Genomic DNA, 25,248 nt, shown 5'->3' with positions numbered 1-25,248 from the left:
ATAATGGTCGATTTTCCACGTGGAAATTCTTGGAAACTGGTAGCTACTGTCGATCATGTCAAAATTCAAAATAGCGTAAAATATTAGTCTAGGAATTTTGTTGCGAAATATGAACCTCGTGCGTCCTTTTGGCCACGTGCATTTTTACCTTCCCGCCAAAAAGCTGAATAGGTACTTGCAAGTACTACGTCACAAAACCTCACTTCAGCTTCCACTCTAGCTAGAAATGACACCCAAGGGGGGGGACTCAAAAGTGTGTCTTAGAAAGGTTTTAACTCAAAATTGCCCAAAGAACATTCCCTTAATTACTTTTCAGAAACACCCTGTATGTAAATCACCAATTCTGACCTTCCAAACCCTATATTTGGTAAGCCTAAAGCCTAAAAAAATTTATGAGATCTCATTTGATCTTTTAAACCACAACAAATACAGCTAAAAACAATGTGATTATTTCGAATCTACTAAACTAGGTCCAATACAACGTTGTTAAATTGTTTTCACTAATGGGCAAGACACTGCCTTTTTTAACTAGTTAAGAAACATAGACAATGTGTATGCTAATTAGATTAAATTTCAATTCAAAAACCACGTAGTTTCCCTCCATCCCCTCTGTAGCTTAAAGTCGTGCGGGGTCAACGATTGCAAAGACTTGACAACGCTGGTACCCTGGACAGAGGTCAAAAACCCATGTTCTTGAAAATGTAAGGGTATTCTACCCTTTGCATGCACTGCCAGCTTGCTAATTTCAATGCAAAGCCATGAAGTATCCCTCCCCTTTAGTAGCGTAAGGTCGCGTAAGGTCAACGATGCTCTGGGCAGAGGTTAAAAACCCATGTTCTTGAAAATGTAAGGGTATTTTAGCCTTTGCATGCACTGCCATTTCAAACTAGTTCCGAAACATGCACAGCGTGGATGCTAATTTCAATGCAAAACCATGATGCAGTGTCCCTTCCCCTTTAGGAGCGTAAGGTGGCGGGGTCAGCGATTAACAATGAACCCAACGCGCTCTAAAACTCTCTATGAGGCCCCGAATCGTCTTTGTCAGTAATAGTTCAAGAATCAGGTGCAGGTCAACAACGTGCACTTTAACTTCAAACCATTGGTAAAGCGTATACAACCCCCGTTCCACGTGTTAGATGACATTGTGTCGTTTGACTTGGTCAATATCAATATGCAGGTGCGTACGTATCTTCAGTTATTCACTATACAAAAGCGAGAGGATTAAATCCTAAACTTCTTAGAAGTAATTCCCGTTCCCCCCGAGAAGAAAGGTGTGTGTGAAAACCCCTGCCCCATTGATACACACACCTTATGGGGAATAAATATAGGTCACTTGGTTACAGTTCCGTGTTTTAACTTCTATTCCCCCCGTGTATTTATACAAGAAGTTTATAGCAGCACCGCAGAAAAAAAAATCCCTCCCATTTTTAGGTACAATTTCACTGGGGGAAAGAAAAGTTTTAAATATAGGGGGGATTTACTACCAGATATTTTTAAGGTGGTGGTTGATTAGTAGACCTAGGATAGTATCTAAAGTCAAAATCATTTCGAGTCTGAGCCTCGCGAAGGAAAGTTGTCGTCAATATTTCGGATGTCCAGTTAGTTCGATCTTTTTTATTTTTTTTTAACTTGCACGCGGACAACTTTTTTTTTAATTTAAACTCGCAACTTTGAACTTGTGTGCGGGTTGGTTTGGTTTCCGATCATTTCAATCGAGTCCCTCAGGCAATCAGGGTGAAAGCTATTTCGGAGCTTAGGAAGGACTAATATACTAAACGCGCTTCAAAATGATGAGGTTTAGATAACAGTTAAAAATATTTAATTCAAAGTTTCTTTTGCGGTCTATTTCAACCTCGTTTTTATTTAAATTATTTGAACTTTTGATTCGCGGACGTTCGGTTATAGGCTGGTCCTATAATATTTGTTTCTAATTATTCGAAAAAAGGATTATTTTTCAAACTTGGGTAAGCTTTTTTGTATTTTGTTTAAACTTTATTTTTACCTTTTTTTTTTCTTAAAAAAACGGATTTTGTAAAGTTAAATTGTAGTTTAGAAAATTCGCAATTTTTTTAAGGTAGAAATAGATAGATTTTGGGTGAATTTAGACTATCTTTTAAGGTAGAAATAGATAGATTTTGGGTGAATTTAGACTATCTTTTAAGGTAGAAATAGATAGATTTTGGGTGAATTTAGACTATCTTTTAAGGTAGAAATAGATAGATTTTGGGTGAATTTAGACTATCTTTTTCGATTTACTGAAGTTAGGAATTCTTTAACTTAGTTTTTACTGATTTTTAGTGAAATAAGTTTGTGTAGAACTTAAGCCTTTATTTCACTAAAAATAAGTAATAAAACTGAGTTGTTCTAAAGAATTTTTGGGTGAATTTAGACAATATTTATTTTCCATTTTCTGAAGTCCGGAATTCTTTTTCGAACTCTGGTGAAATTTTATTTAACTAATTTTAAAATAATTTAGTGTAGTAATAGCAGAACTTATCTAGCTTCGGTAACATAAGAATCTACAAAGAATTAATCCAGAATGCCGTTACTAATGATATTCAGATTAAATTTTGATAATTTATACTTAGAAAAGGATTATGGATATTTTTATTGATAAGGTATATACAAATGGCAGAGGGTTACCTTAGGTCAGTAAGGGTTTTACGTAGAATTTACGTGAGCTGCCATACCTCTATATCTATTTTTCAAAGATTTGGTTCATTGGGTATATTCAAAAGATGTTCCCGAATAAATTTTCTATCTTTTTATTTCGTAGGAGTTTTTTAAATTTTAAATATTTTTTATTAAATGCGTCAATGATCTTTAGTTATTTTTATGGTTACGCGATTTTAACGGTATTGTTCGTTTAGAATAGGGATCAATATTTCCTTTTAAAACGTTATTTAATATCGCGTTTAACATAACAAAAAAAGGGGTTAAAATAAAATTTATTGAGAACTCATAGCTATACATTTATATATTAAATTATGCCTAAAAAAGGGTAAAAAGTGGTCTCACTCTCCCTGTTAGCTAAACCTAACTACACAAATGCTAAAAACTGCTATTATTAATTAAAATTAATTGTTAATGAAACCCTTTCTGTTAGCTAAACCTACCTACATTCAAAATTTCCTTGACGAATCAGATCTCATCTTAAAAATTACTCGCTTCTGATTGGCTACATAATTTAAGGGAAATTTAGTCAAATAAGCAATTAACATTTTATTAATGGATATAAATACGTAATCGATTGAACGAACTTTCTCTAATTTAAAAAGAAATTTCGGTTTTTTTTATTTCTTTATTTTTTAAACGACTTACTTTCCTGAAGTTTCAGATATTAATTTTTCTTTATCTTCGTTAGGGAAAGTTATAACCTCTTTTAGAAGTAAAGAAAAAAAGAAAAAGCAAACTCGTTTTTATTTAAAACAAGATAGTTTTTGGATGGCGCATTAAATTTTATTTTTATCTGGCTAACTTCAGACTCGATTTAGGCGGTTTTCAAACCATCCTAAATTCAATGCTAAAAATAACTTTTGAATAAATAATGTAACGTTGGCAATTTGAGACAGTAGTTTTGTCATAAGATTTTTAATTTTCGTGGCTTTGGGAAGAGAATTTGCTTGCTAAAAACCTTTGCTGGTAATGGAAATTGCTGAAAATTAAACCGTTGCTCTTAATTCTATTGGTGATTTAGCCCCTTCCTTGATTGCAAATTTGTTTCTAATATTTTTGCGACTTTGAATTGGTTTAATTAAAGATAGAATAGAGGGTACTGCTGTAATAGAAACGTTATAATAACTGTTGTTATACTGAACTCATTTATAGCCTGCAAATGTCTTTTTACTATGTTTGCAGGCTAAAATGGGTTAAATTTAACACAGAAATGCTTTCTTTTGCTAACAAATGCAAGGTTTAACATGCTCAGGATTTTGCTGCGTCCATAATTCGCTAACTAAACAATTATAAGGCTTTAAATGCATTAATCACATTATTAAAAACAATTTAATGTAATCAGAGGTTCATTACTTGAATTAAGTTCACGTTATTAACTGCTTGCTTCAAGTAATCTACTTCTGGTTTTAAAACGAGTGGTGTTTGATAGGTTACCCTCTTCCTTATAAACTATAAGTTTGAACTTTCACAGCCTCGGGGTCAAACGTGTACTCGAAGCTCAACTAAGCCTAACTTTACTTCACCTAGTTCTTGTAGTTCAAGTTTTAAATTCTTATTCTTTATATACGCAGGTCCGTACCAGGTGTGAGTTGATTTGTTCATCTCGCACACGCATCGCACATTATCACCAAATACAACCAACCAATCAAGTCATTATCAATCATGGAGTCAGTTTGGAATACAACGGTCACGCTCTATGATGACATCATGTCCAGAGGAGGTAAGCCTAATTTTTAACTTTCATTTTTATTTTTATTGCGAATCAATTCAATTCTACCCCAAATTCGAAGTTGTAAGCTAAACCCAGGGAGCAGAGCGGTCCTATAATTCCTATAAATTTTTTGAACCTCTTATAATATCCCTTAATTTAATTTTATGCAAAGTCCTATAATGTTCTATATTTTTGACATAGTCCAAGTTTCTTATAGCTTAGCATCAAATTTATCAAAAATTTAGCTCTTTTATTGATATCACATTTGACTAGACACCGAAATTGCGAACCTTGTTTCGCTCGCTTAGGATTTTTTATAGACAATATTTTAATTAAGTTCCTCTTTAAGAGTAAATTCCAACCAATTAGCAACCTCTACACCATGTCACGTGACATTTCAGTAGACAGCAGACAGCTGAACAAAATAAAATTAATTTGGAGCAACTAGGTTTATTACAAGCCATTTAAATATTTGGGGTTGAATTGAATATGTTTATGATCTTCGCGTGTGTGTTCTATAATAGATTCAAATGGGTTCAAATTTTAGCTATTCTTAGTTCACCCAAAAAAAAAATATTGAAAAAAAAAGAAAAAAAAAATGGCGTTCCTTTTAGTGTTTAACTTCCGTGTGTTACCATGAGGAAAACGGAAACAATTCCAGTCCGATAGGAAACTATTTCACATATTTTATATACGCTTTTACTTTTTAAAAAGTTATTTACGTGCCCCCAAATTATTCCCCGTTATAAAAGACTATAAAATATTTCGATTTTTATAAATTAAGCGTGCCTAATTGATTGTTACCGTTGTAGAGTTATTTTCAAGTAATAAGATTCCTTTTGTTATTAGATGTTGTTCACGAGATTCTTATCTTTGAAAAGGGGGAGGGGCTAGATTAGAAAAATGCGGGAATTTATTCCTTGTTATTGTGGGAAAAAAATGGTGTAATGTTTAGTTTCGTCTCGTTAGATATTGGGAATTTTATTACATAATATTATGATAGAAATTATTTAACTTAAAATCAGTTAAAACACCTTATGGTTTCAATTGGGTGGGGGGTTCGTACCATAAGTCTTACCACAAGTTTATAAGCTATGTTCCATAAGTGTGTCACTCGTTAATGAGAGCTTGTCGTGAAGTGACGTAGGCGAAACGTCATAGATTCTCGTAAAGCGACGCCTGGTGAGGCGATATCAAAGGCTTAGTATAGACTAAATAAGAGGATGGACTGCAAAACCGAGTGTAGTCAATTCTCGCGTCGTTCTTGGACTAGCTCTCATTAAACCTCTAGCATTACGAAGTAGAGGTAGTGACATACTTATGGAACATATCTTATAAACTTATGGTCTTAAGTGTAATTATATTATAGCGAGGGGGCTGTCACTCATCGTAAATTTGATATCTTTCAAATCCCTACCCTTGACAATGGTAACATTAATTAAAAGGATTAGTGGTTTTTTCCTACTATATTTCGCACTCAAAATAAGTTAATTACCAAACAAAACTAATTATAGTAACATCCACCTAAACTTTGCAGCATAATTTCTAATAATTTTAAGTCCCTAGCTATTTCAAGCACCACATAAATTCCAAAGATAAATTCAAATACTCGCTTGCCTTTCTTAAGATCAGGAAATAGAAACTCTTTTTTATGAAAATCTATTACGAAACGCAGCTGCACGTCTAATTAGCAATTCCCATCTAGTTAATTGAATAATTCCACGCATTTTTTAGACGATTAGGCTTTCGGTAGCACCTAAATAATTCACACTATTGGCGGTAAATGGGTCAGCCCTCTCTTGGTTGGTAATCCTAAAAGAGATAGGCTTAAGTTAGTGTAAATTCTTCACTGTTTAGTTTGGCCCTTGGCAGTGAACTTTTTCCTGAAAGTGCCAATGCGCGCCGCCGAGAAATTATCTTTTTATTTCTTTTACAAATACGTCGGGCTCGTGCATGAAGTCATTGGCCCAATTTTCAATCATTTTCTATGCTTACATACGTTTAAAACAAGGCTTAGCTACCAGGGAACCTTTTCTCCTGTAGTATACACAATATTAGAGGTACAGATTATTTATGAAGGTTTTTTTTTAATATGGGTATCAAAGGGTTGTTTGAATTTAGTTTTCCTTAAGTTATATATCGTCTTCTCTATTGTCAAAAATGGAGGTTTTTTTGTGGTTTATTTTGTCAGTAAGAAGTACTTTTCAATAAGTAGGGTTTTTTTGTCTGTCCCTCGGTGTTGCCAAACTGTTGGTGAGACAAGAGACTTGGTTCGAGTTTAGGGAGCTTTTTATTGCCTTTGAGGTCTCCCTTGGCTAGTTGGGTGCCTTTCATTCTGTTAAATTGGCCGCCATTTTGAGGGAAAGAAAATGCATCCTTATGTGCTCATCCTTTTTGAGAACTCTTCACACTTTTCCATGCTAAACTTCATTAGGTTGGGTTCTACTATACAGTCTTTGGTTAAAAGCAATAATGCAAAAGTCCCCAAAAGAACAGGCATTTTATGGGTAAACAAACAGTTAACATTTTCAATTAAATAAACGATCACGTAATGTGTCACGTATGTCTATATTATCGGTTCAATTATATAAATTTGTTTCGGTCCTAAACTTTCTTCGGAAATTCGTGTTTTAGTTTATTCAGGTTAAGAAGTGGAAAGTTGTTAGTAGATTTTTATCTCGTGCTTGGTGGCATCAACAACAAAAGAAAATAACGCGATACCATGACAGTTAGGCTTAGCTACTGGACAATTATACGCATGGTGAAGTATTCTATGAGCAATTAAATTAAATGCTCCCATGTTTGTTTTTCTCCTATTTTGTTATTCTTCACCGATTAATTGCAAACATGGTTAATTGAAAAATTTATTGGGAATGGGTGTGATATTTCATGGAATTTTTCGCTAAAATCATGGTATTCTCAGAATTTTTCTGCTGCCACGAACTTTCTCGTGAGTCGTGACGTCACACCCTCCTATCGGTTTTGGCGACCATGTTGGAAGTCAACAGCTTAGGCCATACAATTTAGACTACCAATATTGACGTCACGTCCCGTAGCTCCTCCCCTCTCAGTACCCCTCTGTACAAGCAGTCTTTTGGGGGGTTTCTAAAAGGGGGTTGTTCAATGGTTAATAAATTTTGAGTGGAAAACTTCAATGATATTATATTTTGCCCCAAGTACCACTGTTTACAAGTTATGCTTGGATTGTTTTAGGGATGACCCCTTAATTAAATTAGAATTGTCTTCCATTTTCATAATTAATTTCAAGGGATCATCCATAAAATAAAAACACGTCAATGATAATGTGGAAACGTTGGATTTTAAATATATTGACCCCATCCAGTGTCAAACCAATTTAACTCGAGACTTATATTATTGTCCCAGACCTTTTTCAAATAACGAAGCCTTGAGGTAAACATTTGTATTGATAATCCTCAAAGCCCCAGGCCAGAAAAAGTACCATAATACAAACATTAACAACTTGAAGATGCCGTTTTTTTCTCGCTTTCTTTCTTTGAGAGAGAAAATGCATTATGACGGATTTCGGCCCGTTAATTCTTGTCCTACATAACTCTAGTATAAACCGTAGTTCTAGCGGCTATAACTGGTTTATTTTGGCCTCTTATAATATAAAAATTGAGAGTTATACTGTTAGGTTAATACCTTACCTAGAGGCCATCGGGAGACTTTGGCACCGTTGTCCGCGCGGTAACTTTTGAGAGAAAAAGTTCATGATGATAAGGGACGCAAAAAAAAGAAAGATTTTTGTTGTATTCTTTTTTCTTTTCGTAGGAAGTTTTTTTGGTAGAAAGGAAAAGTTAAATTTTGTATTTTTATTTAAAAGATTTGTTACGAGAATTGAGTAGACAGGTCGTCCTAAATAATCTTTTCGGATTTTGATGGTCATTATTCTGGATTTCGATTAATTATGTTATTACTGGGTCATGTATTGCTAAACTATAAAGCTTTCTTTAAATATTGTTAGGGAACCACTGATTTTCATTTGACACGTGGGGTGTTTAGATATGCTTTTCGGAAAAGGTGTCAGAGGGGAGGGCGCTTGAGTACCTGTAGAAATAATTCACCTGTCTAGCGCAAAGATGTTCAGGGTGTCATACAGAGCAGGGTTCATACAAACCTGGAAAACTCAGGGGAATAAATAGTTAATATAAAAAACTCGGGGAAATCTGATTGAGATAGAACATTGAAAACTCACAGTAATATAGAAAAAACCTGGGACACTTAGGGAAACTAGTTTTCCAGAAGTTGTATGAACCATGCAGAGTGAAAACAATTAAATGTCTAGTCGTTAACAGAAATGTCAGGCGATTTTTAAATCTGTAGTCTCTGAATTTTGACCAAAACTTCTTACCAAATATCCTCTATTTAAAAATAAGTTTTTATAGAAGTAATTAATCTGAATTAAAACTCATTTTAATATTTCCCAAATACGCATAGAATTAATTTAAATTAAACCAAATTAATCCACGGGGGAAATCAACGTATCACACCCACGCAACCCCTAATCCCCCTAAAATTTAATAAAATAAAATATTTAACTAAAAATCAGAACTTAAGTTATATAACAAATTTTAAAAGTTGCTATAAATTTTTAAATATACACCCGAAATACGGTTTTTTTTTTACAGTACCCGGGGCTTTATAGATAAAATATTAATAGAGTATAAAAATTTAGTCGAGGGGTAAATTACGTTTGAATTAAATCCTCTATATACAATAAGGAAAATTAGAAATTAATCGGTAATGCCATACCTCTCGTCTTTAGTTTGAAACAGGAAGTATTCCATTTTTCTTTCTCGTCTATGACGTTTTGCGCAAGGCCGGAAAATATTTCGCTTTTTAAAGTTTCACGTTTATTTAATTTGGTTTCTTTCAAACAAAACGGCGTCTATCTATCTGGTAATGGGATATAGGTCAACAACTCTCGCTTTTTCGGCTTTTAGGCCATTTCGGAATGTCTAGGTCCGATTTTAAATGGCCCCTTTTCCTTCATTTGTTACCTAGAAACAAAAATAAATTACTTTATTGGAATGAGGGGGTGTTTGGGTGGGTGGGGGCTACAATGTTAGTGGATGCTACGAAATTAAGGTTGTTATAAAGTATGGGTCTAAGACATTATAAAAGATTTCTTTTTTTTTTAATTGTTAGTTAATACGCCGATTTTAATGACGTTTCGTTCCAATTTTGTTCTTGTAACCAGTTTAATTTTTATGTAATTGAGGGTTAAGTATTTCAAATATGTAATCAGAGAAGTGAAATTACGCTGTGATTTTAATTAGGGTTAATTGGTTGTTGTATGAATTCGAATAGATTTAACGAGGAAAGGCTTAGCGTGTTTTGGTTTCAGCTAAGCCTAATTGAGGCTAAAACTATAGGCTTAGCCAGGAAAAAATAGAAGTGACATGGGGAATCCTGTAGTCATATATTTAACGAGCATAGGCTTAGCAAGATATTATGATTTAATTTGGTTTCAGCTAAGCTTTATTGAGGAATGTTAAAAAGGCTTAAATTTATATAGGCTTAGCCAGGAAAATATAGAAGCGACACTGGGAATATTAACTAATTCCAGTGTTTTGTGTAATGATAAAACTTCCGAGGTGTAAGACAAGACGTTATAAAAGGTTGTAACACAAACTGCTCCTATATCTCTAAATATCATCGTGGACCGTTATTAATTCCCGGTGTCACTTCTATACTTTCTAACCTACACGGAGAACCTTCTTAAAAGATTTACTTCCCATATTTTGTCCGATAATTTCACTAGTGGTTATAGTTAATCAGCTTTCGTCTGCTTGAATTTCCACCTGGCCTTTAGGGGAAGTGAACTTTAAAGAAGAGAAAACTCGACCTTAACCAGTTTCCATGATGTCACAAACTTAAAGAAAACGATCGAGTTGTCTGCTGAAATTAACTAACTAGATCGAAATTAGCATATTTGATACGAAATTCCGTTATGTTTTTAAAATCTCCTAGACATGGATGGCGGTTATTATTATTCTGACGTCATAATGAGCTAGTTTTTAAACGAACTAAAAGTCCAGGAAATAATAGCGCTAAACAATAGTCCATTTCCATATATTTTTCCGCTTTACCTGTCATGTGAATTATCTTTCTCTCAAATAATAACAATGATACGTATGATACTTGCACCATGAAAACGTCTTCAAATTCACGCATCAAAAAATTTTAAAAACCCAACTATATGTTTCTACTTTAATGATATACCATTATCTCGTCACTTAACTAAATTTTTTGACATTTTAGCCCGGAGTTTCAAATTTGAATAAATTCATTTTGCTCATGAATAAGCAAACGAAATATTGTATATAACTAATTTAATCTAATGAAATTGTTTTCTTTTTTATCCAATCAGATCCAAGGACGGGCGGATGGCCTCTACTAGGTACACCGTTTCCCATGATGGCTATTATTGGTCTTTACATATACTTTGTGAAAGTGGCTGGTCCATCTTACATGAAAAATCGCAAACCATTTCAAATAGAGGGCATTATTGTAGCCTACAATCTCCTTATGGTTATTCTTAGCAGTTACTTCTTCTTTTACGTAAGTATTTCAAACTTAATTCCATTCAAATTGGATCAGTTCAGTTCATTAAAATAACCATCGTTTCTTTCTTTTTTCTTAATTTCTTTCCAGGGTGGTACCTTCACTTACTTATCGCCAAAATTCAGCTGGATTTGCGAACCTATTGATTACAGTTTAGAACCAGATTCGCTAGAAGTAAGTGGTGTATTTAATTTTTTGTTATGTTTCGTTGAACGATAAATGTTTTATAATTTTTATATGTAATTAATTACGTAATGTTTTTGTTTTCAGTTGATTCGCTTGGGTTGGTGGTACTTGATGCTCAAAATCAGCGAATTTGCCGACACGGTAAGTCAACTTTTGAAAATATTGTCTTATTTCCGGTAGAATTGTGACAAAAATCTAGCATTTTTTCTTAGATAATTGACAGATAATATTTTGAAACTCTTAAAAGCCAATTTCGTAAAGAAAGAAAAAATACTACCTAGCTTTTGACCCCAATTTAAAAAAATCTTAGTTTGACCCCATTGTTTGGTATCGCCTCCCACAACTTTAAATGAATGACTAGGATGTCTATGGATTGCCGTTTTGACAATTCAAAATATTTTTTTTCTTCTTTTCTTAATTAAATATGCAGTTTTGTATGTACATTTCCCGATATTAGTATTAGCAAAATTATTCGATACGTTAGTGACGGTTGTCTTATGATAAAGGTCTGACATTGGCGGGTATTTCATATATTAGGCTTAGTGAGTCAGCAAAATTGAAGTAAGGTTGCGAATAGTTAATTAGTCTTGGTGATATTGATTATTTCAGACTTAAAGGAGAAATACTAGTTATATTTTAGTTATTTACAATAAGAGTTTAAATATTACAGTTTTAAACTCCGTGTGGTTATTACATAACTAACGGAGTAATGCGTTGATACCCAGTTAGTTAGTTAAGTTATTTAGTGTCATGCACACGAAAATGCAGTGCACGTGATTCCATATATATTTCAATCGTAAAGGGGATTGGTAAAGGTGAGAGCTTTGGTAGTTCAAAAATCGTGCACGAGGACGGTTTTGAAGTTCAGTATAAAGCTCGGGTTACCTTATAATAGTTTGTGGAAGTGTAGGCATAGAATAATTTTAACTCGTCCTGGAAATGAAGATTTCCTCATTGTTTGAGACTTGTCCTTTAAGACATTGAATCTTATAAAAATAGTCGCAATTTTTCTTAACCCTGAATATATTTTTAATCATAATTTTTCTTAATTAATTTTTGCAGATATTCTTTGTTCTTCGTAAGAAGAATAGCCACATCACTGTCTTGCACGTTGTCCATCACTCTTTGGTAGCCTGGGGTGTCTGGGTTGGAATGAAATTCGGCGCTGGAGGACACAACGCCTTCTTCCCCTTTATTAACTGCTTCGTCCACATGATTATGTACTTCTACTACTGTTTGGCCGCTCTCGGACCCAGCATGCGCAAGTACTTGTGGTGGAAGAAATACCTGACCATCGTCCAAATGGTAAGTTTTGAGCAAAAACCTACTTTCATAGTTTGATTTTTTGTGGGATGATGTGACTTCACTATAGACTAATTCAATCATTGAATTAGCAAATGTTAAGTGCTTAGATTTAATTAAACGTGCCACTGTCTAAAGATAGGAATGTACCCGTTTTTCCTTCTATATCTATAAACGAAATTGGGTAGCGCACCTCTCTATCACTATACCAGAATAAGAAAATAAATTATAATTTATAATTAGGTAACATATTTTCTAACGCGTTAATGTGGAATGAAGTCGACAATCTAGAAGTGTGGTTTTTAATTTTAAATTAGAATCATTTACATTCGTATTTTTGTACCGGAAACAATTAGACGCGACAATATGACGTCGATTTTAAAATAGTCGCTTTTATGTAGAAGTAGATAACCTAAAGTGTTAAGTGCCAGGGTTCACGCGAATAACCTGCGCGTTGAATCTTTGCTCGCGCTTGCTATACCAACCAATGAAATCGCGCTTAGAACACCGTCAGAATTATGACGTGTCATGGAAAGTCTACAAAATCCGCAATTATAGAAGTTAACATGGGATATATGGGAACGCAATGGTTATAAATAAACGTTTTCAACATGAAAAATGGGGCAGGCAACCCTCAGTATCGGGACATAAAAAGGGGTTTATACATTGAAGTCTCTGCCCACTCTCATGATACAAAATGCAGGGTTCATACAAACCTGGAAAACCGGGAAAACCTGGAAAAATCAGGGAAATAAATAGTTGACAAAAACCTCAGGTAAATTACGAATTTCTAGTAAAATTCAGGGAAATCAGGGGAATTTGCGCCAAACAGAGGCCGAGTAATTAAGCAAAATGTTCGTGAACATACGCTCCATAGGATTAACATTACACTATACTTTGGAGGCTCATAACTCTGTTCTACTAGAGATACGGGGATGTCCTTTGAGTATGTTATTGTCCAATTTGTCCCCCATCCGACCATACTAAAAACTTAGGGCTACGACAAACAGGGGCCGAGTAATTAAGCAAAACGTAATCAACCCCTCCATAGGAATAGCGTTACACTAAACTTTGGAGGCTCGTAACTCTGGAAAATTCAGGGAAGTATGTGGGGAAAAACCTGGAAATCTCAGGAAAATTTGTTTTCCAAAAGTTGTATGAACCCTGATAATGACTAAAGCGCAGGTGCCAAAAGCAAGGGTTTCCCAGAATGGCTTCTTTTCATTATGAACCTTAAAACTTATAACAACGTATGTCACGTGTACTCTTCGTATCAATACATTATACACGCGAGACTTAATTAACTTTTTGAACTACTAATATCGGAAATTTAACTTAAAATTAAATTGTTTTCCTTAGTAAAGACCGTTAGTTAGATCGCTTTTTAATGATTTATTTTTTTAAGTGAGGCTAAGGGTTAGCGCGAGTTCAATGGGTTCACTTTAATGACTTGTAAACCATATACTTTCGTCATAGGGGCAATAATCTTAAAACCTGTTAGAAATCGGAAAGAATTTTTTTTTTCATTTGGGATAGATTGGAAAGTGGGTTAGTGTGAGTATGACGTGTTTAGCGTTTTTAAGGATGTTTGAAAACTTAAGAATTCCCGCTTTCTTTTGGCTTTTTTCTTTTGCTTCCGAATAATTCTATTAATATCTGACGGTATTCGGTTAAAGTTTCCCCCAATTGGAAAAAAGAAAAAAAAATCAAATAGAAATACTGTATCGTGATCTAAACTGGTTTAGTAGTTATGCTGGATTTATGATTTTTTTCTTTTTTTATTTCTAATAATTTTCAATGTAGTAGTTTTAAATTTCTGCTAATAAGGAATATTTCTATATACAAAGCTATCGAAAATGAATTAGAAGATATTTTTAGAATGTCTAGTTATTTATTATATAAAGAAAATTAGACTTAACTCTTTCCTCTTAGAATTAAAAGCGTATTTAACCGTAGATATGTTGAAAATGATGGCGCATGCGTTGTAGAATTCGGTTTAATGGGTTCCGAGTCATTTTGTGGGTAACTAAAGAATGTGTACTGTACACATCAGACATTTTGGGAGTTCAATGTTACGTTTTTCTGGGTCTATTAAGGTCCAGTGTTTTAACCAATATTTACACCAGGACGCGAGGCTACTTGGTACCGCACGTTGTACGCCATGTAGCCTGGCCTCCTGGTGTAAATGGTGTCAATAGTTTTTGTTCTGTGACAAAACGTTGGACACCCTTTTTGTGTGGTACTTCGTGAAGGGTCACTTTTGTAATTCGTAACGTTGAGGTTTCGGAGCCCAATTCAAATCTTAATGAACTCTGTTTTTAAAACTATTTCTTTAATCTTTTTAGGTCCAATTCGTCGTTGCTTTCGTCCACGCTATGCTTCCATTGTACTTTGATTGCGGTTTCCATCCTGGTTTCGCTTACGGATTGATGGCTCACGCTGTACTCTTCTGGGTTATGTTCTACAACTTCTACAACAAGGCTTACAACACCAAGAAGGATGAAGCCGTCGCCGCTAACGGCAACAAAAGCTTGACCAATGGTCACGTCTCCAATGGCAACGCCATTAATGGTTCCGCTAAAACCAATGGTACGTCGTCTCCTAAAAATGGTTTCAACAAGGTCATCCTTAATGGTCACAGCAAAACCAACGGTAAACTCGATTAAATTAATTTAAAAAACGTATTATTCCCCACACACGTTTCCCCCCCCCTGATCGCGCTACGAGCTTCCCTCCCCCCGTCCAATCCCCCCACCCCCTTTTCGACAACTATGTTGAGTAGAACTAAACTTAACGGAAAGACACGTGTCCGTTAATGAACTTTTTAATTATTAAATTCTCTTAATTATCGTTGAATAAAGAGAAAAATGCTCAAACCAATACCCTTTTACCCTCGTCCCCAAATTAATTAAAAATATGAAACGGAAAATGTGGGGATAGCGACCAAAAGACACTCTTGAAATGGTGTGATAATAAAACCAAGAAACGTCCGTGGCCAATTCTTATGACATTATAAACAATTTAACTTTTGTCTAAGTCGGACTTAATAATCTTAAACAACCTTTTTGAATACAAAAGTGCGCGAAACAAATTCACAATCCGCAACAAAATACACCGATTCAACCGTAAGACAAGGCTTAGCGAAAAGCCAATTTTTATACAGTTAAAAATAACGCAGTTTAATTGAAAGAATAATTAATTACCATCCGTAATTTTCACCCCCTTTTAAATTTAATTGCGGTAATTTACAGTATTTCCCAAAAAAATAATCAACTTTTAGTACGAAATTAGCCCGTAAAATTTAATATTCATTTTTATTAATTATAAAAAAGGGGCATTTTTTTAAATGATAGGTTATTAGACGATGTGTATAATTATTCAAATATTATTAATTAACAATATGATACGAAACCCTGCATCTCATTATTTCCCCCTACACTTTAATTAATTAATTATTAAAATGTCCAACCAATCAAAAAAGCGGGTTTAATGTTTCAACTATTGAAATGAATTTGATTTTCCTGATATTTTTTTTATTTTAATAATAAGTGTTGAAAATTTTTTTGTTGTAAATTTATATTGAAACTTCATCTTATTTAGTTTAATTGTAATTGTTTTAATTAAATATGGAGGGTAAATAACGATATTTTTCCCAAAAAATAATTGAACGTATTCTCCCTCTACCCTTGAAAATGTGGCGAAATTTTCGTAAAAACATTGTAAAAAGTCAACTTTTGCATTAAAACATATAAAATAGAAAATATTTCTACTTGAATTTATTGTTTTTTAGGCTTAAAATGTTATTTAAACTCATTTTCAGCAACACCACCAAACATTTACATCTTAAATAACGCAAATAGGCGAAAAATAGGCCTGGAATATAATACTCAAGCGCCACGTGGTTTGGGTGGATCAAAAGTCTAATAGGCCTAGAAATTTATACACTTGCGCAGAATGGATTCGTCCAAGGCCACGTGGTTCTCCACGCAAGTTTAGTTTAGGTGTATCGAACCTCGCGCAAAGGTCAAATTGCCTGTGGCCATGACATAGAGATACGGCCATGAAAGCGATGTTCAGACCCTTGTTCATTCAGTAATAGCTAATCGGGCGTCGATTAAAAATTTGAAACGAATTATAATAGTACTTGATTAGTTTAACCATGAACCCTTGTAAATTAATCGAATTTAATCAAACATCTGACGGAGAATAATTTTCGGAATCTCTTCTTCAAAGAATTAAATTTCGTGCCAAGGCGTTTCAGGAACTTCAACTATCAAGGTGAGTGTTAAATTAAATTGTTCTTAGGGATTTGCTCGTCACTCCCCCGCGACAAGTACATTAGGCCTTGGCCTATTAAAAAGTGCAAAGTTTACTTTAAAATTTCGGGGCCGAATTAACTGAAGATACGTACACGTAAGGTGAGAAGGTACTTTGCCATCGTGAATGGGTGAAATTTATTTATTTTTCTCGATTCTTAACTGTTAAGCTATAGATTAGGCTTAGCAAACTCCGGATACGTAGCCTAGTGACCCCGACTCTTTTAAAAGATGGGACATGGGGGTGTTGTTCGCTGTAGCGTGCCAAGTGACGACAAGAAGCCTTATTGGTTTTTTGAATTTTAAGGATGATGTTAATTTAAGAGCTACCGTTCTCATTTTCTCTCTTAAATATTACACTCGGTAAATTACCCCCTTCGCCGCAAGAACACTACTATTTAGTTCTTTAAACTTGACACCCTCATCACTCGCGTGTCTAAAGAGAGGTTGAAACTATAGAGAAGTGACACTTCATGTTAAGTAGCCATAGATCATAATGTGTCAAATGCAGGGAGGTGCCGGTACTCTATGGTATTTGTGGGAATCGATTAATAGTGATTGATCTTGAGGATCATTTCAAGGCCGGCCAAGCATTCCTTTGTCTTTGGTGTCGCAAAAAAATAGGGCAATCATTACGCTGGCATTGGGTTCTCTAAAACAAATAGTCCAGTGGCTACTTTGACATCGAACGATGTATCATGCAAATAGGCTTAGTTAATTGCCTTTATTGGTCAGAACAATTATATTCCCGATGTGTGTGCCAAGGCTTAACGCGATTTCAACTGCAAAATCTGGAACCACTTGAATTCTAGTATTACAATCAATTTACAGTTGAACCTCTCTTTAATTATGTAGTTTCAGTTCTGGTAGACAAAAAATTAGTCAAAGTCTCTGGGGTTTATAATTTTTTCGACGCATTTATTAGCTTTTTAGTTATTCAAAGAAGTAGTTCATCAGACCAAAAGCGTAGGGGTTTTTTTCACATTCACCACCACCATCGAGTCGGTGGTTCCGGGGTCGACGTACCTTCGTTACTCGCTATTAGTTGTCTTGAATGCTGCTATAACACGATTCCCCATTCTAGTGACCTTGAAATTAACTTGTCGGGGTACTTAGAGACGTCTTATTACGCAAATATAGGCCTAGGACGAAGCGCGACAGTTTAATACGTCGTTAACAAACTAATTAAAAATTAGGCATGTCGCGAAATATGTGTCAGGTTAAAGGTTATGAAATATACCCACAATCCCTCGTGACGATATTGTTGTCATTTTGTACTCGTTAAACGTAAAAATTGTCACTTTCGCAATTAATCCGTTTTGGTTAGACCAAACTCGTTTTATAATCGTGATTTTCATTCCTGATTTAAAGTGAGAAAGAAATAGGTCTCGAAATGTCACTAGAATTCATTTATAAGTAATTACAAATGTCAAAATTTGCCCCTTTTACAATGTATCATAAGCTAATTAAATTTTATATAAGTTCTGGGGTAAGCTGCAGAGTTGTTTGAAAATATGGTTAAATAAGTCGCCGCAAAAGTTACACGTTAGGTACAAACAAGAAGTGATATCTAGTTTACCAGGGAGAAGGTATAAATTTTCCACATTTCCAGCTATCTCCCTCTTAATCCCCGCCTCTAAATTACAACCAGCATCTCACTGGTTCTTGGAAGCTCACGTCAGCGACGCGAATGACGGAAATAACGTATTTTCCAACTGAGGAGAGGCGAAATAGCCCGGCCTCCTTTTACGTCCCCCCTTGTATTTTGAAAGGGGGATTGTGACTATGGCGCGCGAATACTTAAGCATCTTATAATTTCTCCCTAGTAAACTAGATATCCCTTCTTGGTATACAAAAAAAACCCATATTAAAAGGGATAGACGCCCCTATTAAGTTTTGATAAATTGCCAGAATTCTGAAGTCAGTCCACCAAATTTGTCCACCAATGTCTAACGTTTTTCGATTCACGTATCTTAAGAAAATGAAGTAATGAAACGCTAGTTTCTATTTCACCCTCAACCTTTGACCCATGTTTGTAAATGAATCTATTAGACCCTATGGGATGCCTTCCATTGAATAAATAAGGATTTAAAACCATTTATTTCTTGTAACTATGAGATAAGTAGTCCGGGCGAGGCTTAGAAGTAGATGTCTATGTCCAAAAGGTATTTTTAAATTCGAAAGTTAATAATCCAGTTTTTTAATCTTTCTTAGTTGATTCTTGAGGTTATGGGAGGTTTTTTAGTCGCGCGTTTTTTTAACGTTGAATTTAGTTTATAGAAAAAAAGGTCGGATTTTCCCTTTCCTTTAAGGCTTTCCTTATTTAAAATTCGGATCACGATCTGGGGAAAGTAAAATTAAAAAATAATAATAAAAAAAGAAAAATGTCGGGGAAATTCCAGTATTTTTTTATCTTGATCTCCAACTTCAACCGCACTACCACTTTGCACTAACTAAAAATAATGAGGAAACATCGAGCTTCAGTAATAGAATTAACTACCTAAACTAAAGGGATAGTATTTTCCATTTTTTGCTAATACATATTGAACTTCATTTTGGCATTATCAACAATTGCCACTATCACTTTAATACTGTTTCTGTTGGACTAGATATAATTTCGTATAGTAGACATCTACATTACGATGATAAGGTATAAAATATCATACGGCTGAGTTCATTAAGAAATTTGTCGAAAATTAAATCTCCCTTTAAAACTATGGAATTTCAGACGAGGGGCTAGCCACTAAATATATATTCGAAATTTTTACAGTGATGTCTTTAAATAACTTTCTGTAGACTTGTAACATATACAATAACAAAATAATATAATTCAAAACACTTAAATTACAATTTAAATGGTTGTATAGGCTTTAGCAGACAATGGTTCAAAAATGCTCATCGGGTGCGAAACGCTAATTGCGGTATACCCATCTTGTTTTAAATTTGAAACGTATTGAAAATTTATAAAACCTGCAGCGCCATCTAGCTTATAATTATATAAACGTTTTGTAATGTGTTAAATGCTTGTAATTAAAATGAAACTGCACAAACAGGAATAATTTACGTATATTTTGAATGTTTTGAAGTTTAATTACAATCACTATTTTTAAGATAACTTATAAAGTATCTGCTAGATGGCGCTACAACCTCTATAATTAAAAAAAATCACTTATAAACAAGAAGTTACAGATAATATTTTTAAATATTTTAAAAATGCTTATTTTATAATAAATTCCGTGTAAAATTTGTGCACCCCTTAATTAGTATATTATTTCTTAATTATACCAATGTAAGAGTACTGCAAAACATAATTTAGTTCCTCCAAGGTTGTAAAAACTAGCGCTATATACAACCTTAATGAGCGTGAAATTTTTATTTCTTTGGATAGTTACCAAAAAAAGCAAAGAATCAAGGGACGTTAAGGCTTAGTAAAGCCAGCGTTGAAAGATTGAAAAGAAACGTCTTTGTAATGTTACACGAATAAATTCTGGTGTTTTTGTGAACTTAATAAAACCGTAACCATACACCATACAATGCCTAAGTTTGGGTTTATAGTAAGGGCTGAGACAAAATTAAATAGACTACTTTTGCGCCATCTACGTTTCGAAGTTTTCGTCCGTCCAAACAGAGGCATGACGTACTGTGATTAAATCTAGTCTAGAATAGAGAGCTTTCAGATGGGATATTAGTACGTCACACCCTCCCAAGTCTTACCGCTGTTCTGGCAGCCATATTGGGTGGTCTCAGCTTCATTCTTGCTTTAAACCCACCAATATGGCAGCGTAAATTATGTCACGAGACTCAGCTCCTCCTCCAACTGAAAGGTCTCTATAGAGTGCTGTCAGAAGCGCCAGTGTGACGTCACCCATGCTGTTTTCCCATAGAGAAAAAACGGTAACTGTCATGGCCGCCCATTGCTAAAGGCAGACTCGTGACGTTTAACCTTGGATCTGACGTCACAACTGACAGCACTCTATAGGGAGCTAACAGTTCTGACCCTGAAACGTCACACCCTTCTATCTCTTACTGAAGTTTCATCCCCCTAACGGTTGGAAACAGTATTCTACGCGCAAAAAATGCCAACCAGAGGGTGGCTGCGTGACGTCAGACTATCTCTTCCCCCTAGCCAGCTGTTCTGTGAATTCTAATTTCCGACATTCGCCACCAGGAGCCGCCCCATTACCTTTATACGAAGGGAACACGCTCGTAATGAATATGCTTAAGGCCCATACTTATGGAAAATATGATACGCTTATGATTAAGCTAAAAGCTCTCGATATATTTATAGACAAATCAGTATTCAATAGCGAGCGGGGGAAAAAGCTACGCGTTCCAATTTATTATTCTTTGCGAAGTTGAGATTGATCTGTACATCCCCTTAATAGTTTCCGTTGCTTACAAAGTTTGCAAAGTGCCTTTTTATGGAGGGGAAAAATGTAGCAAATTGCTTTACTATTATTGAACACGGGGGTTACAACGACCTCAATGTAAACTGAAAGGACAATGTTAAAACATAAGACTCTAAAGAATTTAAGATACGGAGGATACTTAGAACCATAGTGCCTACCTTATAATCTAATGTGAATTATTAATGTAGAATTTTGCTCAAAACAGTTTTGTTTATCTTGAAATAATATATTTATTACCCATAGATGTTTTCATAAAATATTTAAATTCCGCACGAACCTTGCGATAAGAAATGATTTAAAGCAGTATGTTTTTTCTTTAGTAGGAAACCACTAAATTATAGTGGAATAATACTACTATGGTTCTCGAATAGCTTAGTTTGGGATAATTGGAAATTATCTTTTAGCAAACTTGAAATGCATTACGCAGAAATGATCCCCGCTTATAGTTTTCCAAGCTGCTTAAAGGCAAAGATATTTTTCACTAAGTTCACAACGGTATTGACTAAAATACTCAGACTGACTGCCGCCTGGCGGTCCTACTCGCTTACGTCTAATAATAACGCTAGTAACATATCAAATATAAGTATGTTTGAGTCTAAACTATAAACGTCGTGTTTCACGTTTTCTGCTAGACCTTATAATTTAAAGGGAGTACAAGTTTTCTTAACCCACCTTCTACTCCTATTACCATATTCTCTCTGTTTAGAGGAACTGCCGCTTTGCATAAACCATTGCGATGTGACTAGTGGCGCATTTGTTTAAACTAAACCGCGGCCGAGACTAGCTTTAAAGCAAGAAGTGATATCTAGTTTATTAGGGAGAAGGTATAAATTCGCCACACTTCCAGCTTTACCTCCAGTCCAAACGTAGCCCGCCTCTAAATTACAACCAGCATCTCATTGGTTCTTGAAAACACACGTCAGCGCGACGCGAATGACGAAAATTACGTATTTTCCGACTGAGGAGAGGCGAAATAGCCCGGCCTCCTTTTACGTCGCCCTTGTATTATGAAAGGGGGACTAGGACTATGGCGCGCGAATACTTCTTCCTAGTAAACTAGATATCACTTCTTGTTTAAAGTAAGTGTTTCGACATACTTAGCGTTATTAGGATACTTATGATAATACTAATAATCATCGCGTGTATTAATCCCTCCCTTAAAACGCTGTACGTTAATAGAGAGAACAAAATCAGTCTAAAAGTCCATTTAGTTGAAGTTGAAGTAAGTTATATTTCTGCTCATACCTACAATCTTAAATAACAAAGGGCCTACTTCAATCGTGAACCACACCTTCCTAAAAATGAAAATACTGATTGCTTTCGTTGTCAAATGTTGTTCAAAAATAAAAGAGTGTCTAGATTAATATAGGTAGGCCGCAGAGAATTTTCATGTTTATATCACGGTAACCATAGCAACGCGAAATTGCTATCATCGCTAGCCAGGCAAGACCCTAACCTAGGGGTTATCGTCTTCTTAACGCTAGTACTTTCAAGGGAACTTTGTATTTGCTTTGATATTTAATGTTTCATTTTAATCATGTCCAAAAGCGTCACTTTTAAGGAAGCCTTAAAAAAATGGGAATCTCGTAAGGGTATTAAAGGCGTCGATGCTAAGGAGGTCAAGCTAAATGGTAACAGTCCACCCATTGGTCTACTGGACCCATCCGTTTCTCAATTGGTCAATTGCGAGAAGTTGTCTTTGTCGACGAATTTTATCGAGAAATTAAATAACTTAAATGGGCTCCGGAGTTTAAAGGTTAAATAGTTTTTAATTGGTTGTTACTTAGTTAATTTTAATGATATAAATATAATCTCATTTGCAAATTTGTTTACGTGAACTTATTCCTTTGTTTTTCTCGGTATCTTTCATTAAATTAAATTAAATAATTTATTTTAATTTAATCAAAGTGTTTATCACTGGGTCGAAATTGGATCAAGTCTTTGTACGGTTTGGAAGTTTTAGGAGAGACTCTGGAAGAATTGTGGATCTCCTATAACGCCATAGAAAAAATGAAAGGAATCGGATCTCTCCTTAAATTAAGGGTTCTCTACATGTCGAATAATTTGGTCCGTGAATGGCCGGAGTTTTTGAAATTGAACGAGTTGACCCAGTTGGAAGACTTGAACTTTGTGGGGAACCCGATCGAAGAGAAACATTCGGCGACCGGTGATTGGCGGGAGAAAGTGACAGATGTTGTGCCAAGTTTGAAACGATTGGACGGTTACCCCGTTATCAAGAAAGAAGTAGATGTTGAACGGTCCGCGTCCATTTGTGGAACATTAACTTGAAATTACTATTAAGAAAGTTTACAAGTACTAAACAAATACCTACCGACATATCGTACGATGTAATGTATTTTCAAACAACTCAAATGGTTTTGATATCTCTTAAACGTACTTGATTTTGATTGGTCAACTGTATAGGCCTAATATCCTGGACTTGGCTAATGTGTATTTTAAAAATAAACGCTAATAGTTATAACATTCATTAGTAGTTATTTTACCCAGTACTTACGCGTATTTTTCCTTATAATTTTTAAGTATTCAAGCCTAAAATAATAATTATTAACCAGGACCCTTTTATGATATTTTCTGGCAATCAAATTGAAAGGTGAAATCGTAAACGAGTTCAGGGATGCTAATGAAAGTTGAATAAAATTGAAGCCGTCCATGTTTAAGATATGAATTAATAAATAATTTAGATAGAAAAATAGCCTTATTTGGCGCCATGGGTTCGAATTATTTGGGGATGGGTGAAAATGTCAAAATACTATATCCTCGTTCCTTAAGTCGTAAATAACTAAATATTAAAATCGAAAAGAGACTTTGAGCATCCCTAGCTAGAAGAGCCGGAAATATCAATGACCTTGTCAATATTCCAAAAGATCAATTTTAATTGCAAATTACACCATAGGTACATAAAAATAACCATAATAAAAGGGATAGTCGCTCGCCCCTTTTCATTTTGACAAAATATGTGCAGTGCGCAGAGAAGGCAATGTATCACCCCCCCCCTTGTACGCAACGATACTGAGGGTTGCGCCGAAAAGGTCTTTTGTTTGAAGCCAGACTTTTGAAAAGGTGTAATATACTATCCCATTAAACTATTTTTAAAATTTGAATATCAATAACTTAATAAATGAATAAACTTTAACCATCAACTATGGTACCTACAACCTAAGCCTAATTTTAGGATAGGGGAATGAGGACTGTTTAATAAAATAAGGTCAATTAAATAACCTTAATAATTAAATTCCTAGAAAAATCGAAGGTAAAAAACTTGTAGATTTAATTTTCGATTAAAAATATCCATTTTTCGGCCTTAAACTTTTTGTTCTGGGAATATTTTCAGTTAATTTGGTAATAAATATAGAGATTCCAAAGCAAATACCTAGTGAGCCGTTAAAATTTACCCCTTTCAAGGAAAACTTATACGAATATTGATTTACAGAGATATAAATTTTCCAGGGTCTCAATTTGTATGTAAAATCATTTTTATGTAGCTACTACATTTCAATTATTATATAGCTACATTGTATTAGGAGTTCCAAGATGTTTGTACTTCCAAAATGCCTAACTGTACATAACCCTGGTCTAGAGGCAGCAGAAGTTCATAAAATATTTTCCATAAGTTTATCACTGGTTACAAACTGGAGCTTGTGATGAAGTGAGGGAGGTAGGTCATAGATTCGAGGTAAAGCGACGCCTGGTGACTGGGCGCTGTCAAAGGCTTAGTACAGACTAAATAGGAATTAGATGGAAGTCCTGCAAAATTACCACCGAGTGTAAGACTTCAATTCTCGCTTGAGTCGCTTGTCGTTCTTGAACTAGCTCGAGCTGTAAGTCTCTAGCATTACGAAGTATAGGTAGTGTAACTTAATGCTAACATACATACGAGAGGCAGGAGTTTAATAGTTAGTCAAATTTTCAAAACGCTTAACCCTAATTGAATATAATTCAAAACCAATCACAGTATTTTGTTTGTTATTATTTATTTCGTAGAGTTACCTGACCTGGCCTTATTTGTAGTATAACTACAGCTTTACATATTAATTATTAA

At 34.7% G+C, this 25,248-nt stretch overlaps 2 protein-coding genes and 1 long non-coding RNA gene across 6 annotated transcripts in view; 2 read left to right on the top strand and 1 right to left on the bottom strand.

The window, feature by feature from the left end:
- Positions 1-15,636, top strand: part of LOC149654024 (very long chain fatty acid elongase AAEL008004-like) — a 51,982-nt gene extending 36,346 nt beyond the window's left edge. For 2 of the 3 annotated variants that reach the window (XM_089845394.1, XM_089845395.1), the window contains exons 2-7: positions 4,248-4,396; positions 10,782-10,972; positions 11,066-11,149; positions 11,246-11,302; positions 12,224-12,466; positions 14,809-15,636. In XM_089845394.1, the coding sequence (XP_089701520.1) occupies positions 4,339-4,396; positions 10,782-10,972; positions 11,066-11,149; positions 11,246-11,302; positions 12,224-12,466; positions 14,809-15,129 (954 nt within the window). In that variant the 5' untranslated portion in view covers positions 4,248-4,338 and the 3' untranslated portion in view covers positions 15,130-15,636. Of the gene's footprint in view, positions 1-1,537; positions 1,965-4,247; positions 4,397-10,781; positions 10,973-11,065; positions 11,150-11,245; positions 11,303-12,223; positions 12,467-14,808 lie in introns of those variants that run through there. The other variant, XM_089845393.1, reaches the window with a different exon arrangement.
- LOC149654022 (uncharacterized) overlaps positions 1-25,248 on the bottom strand; it is a 76,152-nt gene that overhangs the window by 38,767 nt on the left and 12,137 nt on the right. The window lies entirely within an intron of this gene.
- Positions 16,510-23,672, top strand: LOC149654023 (dynein axonemal light chain 1-like). Of its 2 annotated transcripts, none has more exons than XR_016370473.1 (2): positions 16,510-16,741; positions 23,097-23,233. XR_016370473.1 is itself a non-coding variant. In XM_089845401.1 (2 exons), exons 1-2 carry the CDS (start codon positions 22,726-22,728, stop codon positions 23,475-23,477), a joined length of 600 nt encoding a protein of 199 aa, XP_089701527.1. In that variant the 5' UTR covers positions 18,596-22,725; the 3' UTR covers positions 23,478-23,672. The 2 variants fall into 2 exon arrangements, 1 of the variants encoding a protein (XP_089701527.1); XM_089845401.1 differs by lacking the exon at positions 16,510-16,741 and adding an exon at positions 18,596-22,944 and having other exon boundaries at positions 23,097-23,672.

Source organism: Phalangium opilio, unplaced genomic scaffold (genome assembly GCF_054372755.1).
Source record: "Phalangium opilio isolate 3A_F unplaced genomic scaffold, DU_Popi_V2 ptg000079l_1, whole genome shotgun sequence".
NCBI lineage: Eukaryota > Metazoa > Arthropoda > Arachnida > Opiliones > Phalangiidae > Phalangium > Phalangium opilio.
This window is presented reverse-complemented; position numbering and strand designations above follow the sequence as displayed.

What these genes read in the sequence shown, in the direction of transcription:
- LOC149654023 (XM_089845401.1), top strand. Translation starts at nt 22,726, where the DNA reads ATGTCCAAAAGCGTCACTTTTAAGGAAGCCTTAAAAAAATGGGAATCT. An exon ending in ATGGGCTCCGGAGTTTAAAG is followed by an intron (nt 22,945 to 23,096) that starts GTTAAATAGTTT and finishes ATTTAATCAAAG; the next exon opens with TGTTTATCACTGGGTCGAAA.